At 42.8% G+C, this 6,420-nt stretch overlaps 1 protein-coding gene across 1 annotated transcript; it reads left to right on the top strand.

Moving 5' to 3' along the window:
- The first annotated feature begins 1,553 nt into the window (after nt 1-1,553).
- Nucleotides 1,554-6,130, top strand: LOC121924013 (E3 ubiquitin-protein ligase TRIM39-like). The gene has a single exon (XM_042455065.1). It carries the CDS (start codon nt 2,882-2,884, stop codon nt 3,533-3,535), a length of 654 nt encoding a protein of 217 aa, XP_042310999.1. The 5' UTR covers nt 1,554-2,881; the 3' UTR covers nt 3,536-6,130.
- Nucleotides 6,131-6,420: the final 290 nt, after the last annotated feature.

The following is a 6,420-nucleotide window of genomic DNA, read 5'->3' as shown; positions in this document are numbered from 1 at the left end:
GGGGTTTCACGTTATTGTGTGATAGCCTACTACACGCAAATTCGGGCAATGGGAAGTCAGTCCGAGTGCAATCATGGGGTTTCACGTTATTGTGTGATAGACTACCACACACAAATTTGGGCAATGGCAAGCTATTTTCGGGCAATGGGAAGCCAGTTCGAACGCAATTCGCATTCACGTAAATTTGCTGAACTAGAGAATTCATGTGAATGCGTTCTGGCCCCACTTTCTTTTCATTTGAAATTAAGAGAAATTCCTCATATGTGATAAAGTCCAGAGATTCACTTGGTGCCATCTTCATGGTTTTTTTTTCAGTGCCAGGTAAATTTTAAGGTTGTTTTTGTTTATGTGCGACTGTGTTCTAGTGGTTTGAGCATTGGACTCTGGAGATCAGGATTCAAATCCCTCCTCAACCATGGAAACTCACTTGACGACCTTGGACAAGCCACACTGAAGGCAATGAGGAACCTTATCCAAATTTACCTTGCAAAGAAAATCCTATGCTCTGAGTTGAATTGAAAACACATAACAATTGCCTTGGTATAGACTATAGTGTCTGTATCTTGTATTTATTCCAGGCTGAGAAAGGGCCAGTGTAAACTTCAAAAAAAGAATTTAGGAAATTGTTTTTAATTGTCCAGGACAGCACAGGAGGCCTATTCCTATTTAAAAAATTTATTTAAGGAACCACTACACAGGAGAGCAAAAGATGTTAGAAGTACAGCGCTGAGCGAAAAACAAGCTACCATGCAAAAATTTGATTTTCAGATATCTTTTCCTGTTTGACATTGTAATAATTTAAGCTAAGATTGAACTCTGATAATCACTGCAAAGTTTACACCCTCTGCCCTGAAACAATATAATTGAGAGTATTGTTTTAAAATTTGCTTCTAAGCAATTATTTATTGAAATCTGACACAGGATAAAATACTGTAGCAATGTGAGCCCAGGAACATTGAACATTCAAAGCCATAGGAAGAAGATATCATATAGGTAGGTGATCACTTGATTTCTCAGCTGAGCCACAAAGCTCCCCTCCACATAGTCTCTTCCAGTCTTGTCATTCCACCCTTCCCCTTGTGAAGAACCTGGCCCACCAAGCCCACCATGAAGCTTTTACTCTGTAGTGGATCTCCGCACTCATATCTTCTCTGTATATGTTGATTTCGTTCTGCCCATCACCGGAAAGAAAGGTCAGATTTTTCCCTCCACATGAGACCACCATTTTGGCATTCTCCTGCACGGTCTTTGGCTCTTGAGGCAACTCATCTAAGGCCATGTTGAGGCAGCTCTCCATCTCCTCTGAGCCATTCTGAGACTGCAGATCCACCAGTACATCTAGGATGCTGGTGATATTGAGTGGGAAGGTGTGGCACCCAAGCCTTGCCAGATGGACCTCTGGGCTGGCCTCATGATCAAATACATAATGCACCTTCTCGTTGATCCAGACAACTTCAATGAGGTTTTGGCCCTTTCCGGAGAGAAACTCCTGCTTTGTTCCATTACAATGAACAACCATCCTGGCATTCTTCTTTACTATGTCCGGCTTTTATTGAAAAAAGGAACCATCCCCTTCTCTGAGTAGAGTGGCAAAAGGTGAAAACTTAGTCTGTCCCGGGAGCACCCAAACAAAGCACTAATCCCCCTCTACTCTCTCCAGCAGCGGTGCTTCTGACCTTGTTGAATGCCAAGACAGAAAAATGATGGCAGTAGCAGCTCTTTGGTGCTTCCCCTCAAGGGAATGCCAAGAGGAATTGAGTTTTGACAGATTTAAATAAGATATTTGTGTATGTCTGTCAGCTTTTCTGAGTAAAATCAGGCAAAATTACCACATTAAGTTAAAGGCTATAATCACCGCTTTGTCTTTTCATTCTTTTTGATATGTGCTCATTTTCTTGGCACTGCCTTAAGTTTTACCCTCGACTTATACACGGGTCATATCAAAATCCATACTTTTGACTCCAGAACCTGCCCTCATTTCATACATGAGATTGAGATATAGTCGAGTATATACACTACAGTACTTAAATGTGCAACTCAGGCCTTCACTGGATACAGCATCAAAGCAAAAAAACATAGTCCTAAAAAGCCCAAACCAACATGTAATCACTGGGCCCCAAAAATACGAGTGAACAGGCAAATATTCAACTTGATGCCAAAAAGAGACTAATAGTGGTACCAATCAGGCCTCCAAACGAAATGCAATTTAGCTTCTTCAGCCCTGTATGAGAAGCATGGGGTATTTGGGCCTATGTGTTGGAGAGTTGGATAAGGGGATGTAAGGGTCCTCTTGAAGAAGAGTAATAGTGGAGATGCCATGTTACAGTGGATCAGGGTTAAAACTAGCTAGAGACTTTCAGTTGTAGGTCTTAACCCTCCCCTCACTATTTCTTCCTACTGCCCACTTTTGAGTTAGTCTCCAGTGTGGGAATTACAAAGGGTGCTAGAAATCTCTTGTCCATTATCTTCTTAATTAGAGCAATACGTGTATCCTCTTAATTAGAGTAGTGAATATAAGTGATACATCAGTACGCAATGGGATCTTAGAGCACCTATGAGATTAACTGAAAGAAAGAAGCTGGTAGCATAAGCTTTGATAGACTTGAGCCTACTTCTTCAGATACATGCTCATGTAAGTGATACATGTATTCTTTTCCATGTGTACACCCACATCTAAGAATTTGGCAGCCATAGAATGCTCCAGATGTGTTGGAGTATAATGCTCACAGCTCCTAACCAGCATAGGCATTGTGCACTGTAGTCCAAAAATGTAAAGGGTACCAGGATTGGGAAAGCCTTAAAAGAGACTGCTAGAATTTCAGTGTTGAGGGGGAGCACTGCAGTAAGTCCAAAGTGCAGTGAATATACAGATGCAAGAGGGATGTCCACCAGAGAGGAAAGGAGAGTTGCATTTAATGAATGCATTCTGAACTGGCTGGCAAAAACCAACTGTAAGAAGGGAGGAAAGGGATACAACAGGCTACTTATGTTCAAAAGAGAGCACCCTCAAACTTCTCTCCCTTTCTCTACAGGAGATCTGACCCTTGACCCTGAGACAGCCCATCCCAACCTAGTGATCTCTGAGGACCGAAAGAGTGTCAAGTTTGTCGAACAGCGCCTACGAGATCTTCCCGACAGCCCAAGGCGCTTCACCATATACCCCTGTGTCTTGGCAACAGAAGGATTTACCTCAGGCCGGCACTACTGGGAGGTAGAAGTGGGAGAAAAGACCCATTGGGCCCTGGGGGTTTGCAGTGACTCAGTAAGCCGTAAAGGGGAAATGACCTCTCTGCCAGAGACTGGTTATTGGCGGGTGAGGCTGTTCAATGGGGACAAGTATGCTGCCACCACTACTCCCTTTACCCCACTCAACATCACCAATAAGCCCAAGCGAGTAGGTGTCTTCCTGGACTATGAGGCTGGCAAGCTTTCCTTCTACAATGTGACGGACCGTTCCCATATTTACACATTTACTGACACCTTCACTGAGAAGCTTTGGCCTTTTTTTCTACCCAGGGATCCGTGCTGGCCGTAAAAACGCTGCCCCCCTCATTATTCGGCCACCCACGGACTGGGAGTGACAAAGGGACCATGTTCTGTTAGGATCAGCCCTCAGACACACAAAGTGGAGTTTTAACAGCTTGGCTTCTCAATGAAGGGGAAGCAGCAGGAAGCAGTAACTGGGGATTCGAGCCGCATCATCCCTGACCAGGCGAGATGAAGCAGCACAGAGGCATTGGAAAACCACACTGTTTTATTTTAGGCTTGGTTTTTGATTCAAGGAACATGCCAGTGGAGAAGGAAAACAGAGATGTTTATTACAGCAAACAAAGATGTTTGTGGTTGTCAAATATACAGGAGAGACAGTGAAAAGCATATGTCCTTCTGTAATCCCAAACCTCTGAGTGGGGTTTTATATACAATATACAACTGCCCTGGTGGTTCTTTTTTTTCCTTTTTTTAAAGCTATTGTCTTTGCATTGGCTGTGGGCAGAGCTGCTCAAAAATGTGTATGAATTAAAGGGCAATTTTATGTTCTGTTAAACAGGGCAGGTGTATGTTACATGGGCAGTTGAAGAATGTAATGTTACTGTGAAGGGCTTAGAATGAATTCATCATCTTGCATGTAGAGAGCATGGAGGAAAAATCTCATGTTCACTGTAACTTGTTTTTAATTGGCAACTTGGGCTGTACACAGACAGCACCCCACTGCAATCTTGTTAGAGGGTTGTATCATACCAGTGTAAGACACTAAAGGAGGCCATGCTCAGAACATCTAATCTGAAGCACCCCAGTGTGCTGTTTTGTGACTGTTGCTTTTGAGGCAGTGAGACAAATGCCTCATTGCAGTTGTCCCAATTGTAGAGCCATGACCAGCAACGATGTGGTTGGAAATCCAATATGTTAGTCCCCAATGGAGTTGTCTAGTAGGGTTCAGTCAAGAAAAATACACATCTCCCAACCCCTTTATTCACCTTCCTACATTGGCAGAAGGGCTGAACCCAAATGTGGGTGCAATGGTGCCTTTCATATAATCTCAACCCTCAGGCAAAATCAACAGCAACCCTACTTCCAACACAAAGAGACTTAATGCTGGTTTGGGAAGAGAGAACAGGGTCGGGAAGAAATGTTTCCTGCCCCAAAGTGGAGGGAAGTCTGACTGGCTTCACTATGGTGTGATGTGAACCTGCTGGTTCAGTAGTCCCTGTGTAGCTAATGTTGCCTTAAGAAAACAACAATTTTGGTTTGTGGGGTGGAGGACAAGGAGCAAAGGAAGTGGTGCTGAAGATTGGGAAGAAAAGCAGTTGCAATTGAATGGCAAACAATATTTTGAAAAGGGGTGGATGGGTGGGTATGTATTTTAACTTTTATACCCTATCACCATTTCTTTGGCCCTGAAAGATATAATCAGTGAAAATTCATTGCAGTTTCTTGAGGGGAGGTCCAATGTATGATCTGGTTTAAAAACCACTAGTGTGTCCATTTTAATTAGCAAAGTTCTGTTCAGGCTGAGGGAAATGGAAATAAAGTGGAAGGAAAAAGAGGTTCTTAACCAGTTTTGAATTAACTGCATTGGTTGTATCTGTTTACAAAGATACTAATATGTCAAAAGACCTTGTAGATTCCTGCGTAGGTATTGAAAGGGTTAGTTACGAATTACCAGCCAACTGAGATTCTGAGTCTTTTGTGTTTAGAATTCCATTTTTAATAGAGTTCTCTTTATTTTTATAACCTTGATCTTCTTACAAAGCTGGTATAAACACTTCCTGCTACTAGACAGCCATTTTACTTGAGGTGTGTTCCCTTGGTCAGGACTGATACCAAAGGTTTCATGTTTGGAAGGCCCTGAAAGAGGCATCAATTTACTTTCTGAGGCTGTGAAGTACACAAGGGTTAGATCCTGATGTGCAGAAAGGTGTCTGACTCCTGGTAAATTTCAGAAGAGAGTCTGCTCCTTGCTAATCACCTGAGCTGAATTAAATGGAAGATGGGGAAATAGGGATGTCTGTAGTTGGAGCTCTTCTTCAGTAGCTGAAGCAGAGTTAAAGGTATGAGTATATGTAATTAGGATATACTTGAATGTAAGATATACATGATGAGTAAGAATTCCACCACCTTTGAACATGGTGGTGGAAATCCCAACAGGATAATTTCAGTCCATCTAGGACAACCTCAGTCTGATACCTTCTGGATGTGTTTTGACTACAGTCCCCATCATCCCTATCCAGCATGACCATTCGCCATCTAGAAGTCACTAGATTAGAAATGGCTGCTTTAAGGGTTGACTTCAAGATTCAGTCTCAGGTTAGTTATTGGCTTTCCACTGATACACTGGTGGCTCTCATCTGAATTGCCATGACCACTAGACAAATGAGAATCCAGCCCATTAGGCCCAGCTTGCCTCTGCCTTCAAAATAGTGATTACTTCAAGTTGCACGATTGAATTGTGTGTGCGTGCGTGCATCTGTATGTGTGTGTCTGTTAATACAGTTGAGGAAGGTTGGTTTGAGTGCTTTGGATCCTTAAGCCTGGGTGGGCTGGGAGATTTTCAGCAATCCACAGCTTAGAGCAAATCACTCATGTTGTGGCTTGTAAAGTTATAAATAAAATATCCTGTTTTCATTGACAACAGTGTGTGTGTGTGTGTGACTTCCTCACCAATACCTGGCACCGTGAAAAGTGGGGGGATTCCGCTTAAAATTGCTGAGGCTAAGGGAGAAATCATGTGACTTTCAAAATATTGTTCAGCTGCAGATTTAACAGACTTAAGCAGCATAAAAACAGGGAGAAATGCTGAGAGCTGAAGCCCAGAAATACCTGGAAGTTCGCACAGTTCTCCTACCCGTTCTAGGTTAAGGGCAGGAGAAATCTGCCCCTCTAGATGATCTGGTCTATAATTTCCATTATACCTTACTGTTG

This window comes from Sceloporus undulatus, chromosome 2 (genome assembly GCF_019175285.1).
Source record: "Sceloporus undulatus isolate JIND9_A2432 ecotype Alabama chromosome 2, SceUnd_v1.1, whole genome shotgun sequence".
Lineage (NCBI taxonomy): Eukaryota > Metazoa > Chordata > Lepidosauria > Squamata > Phrynosomatidae > Sceloporus > Sceloporus undulatus.
This window is presented reverse-complemented; position numbering and strand designations above follow the sequence as displayed.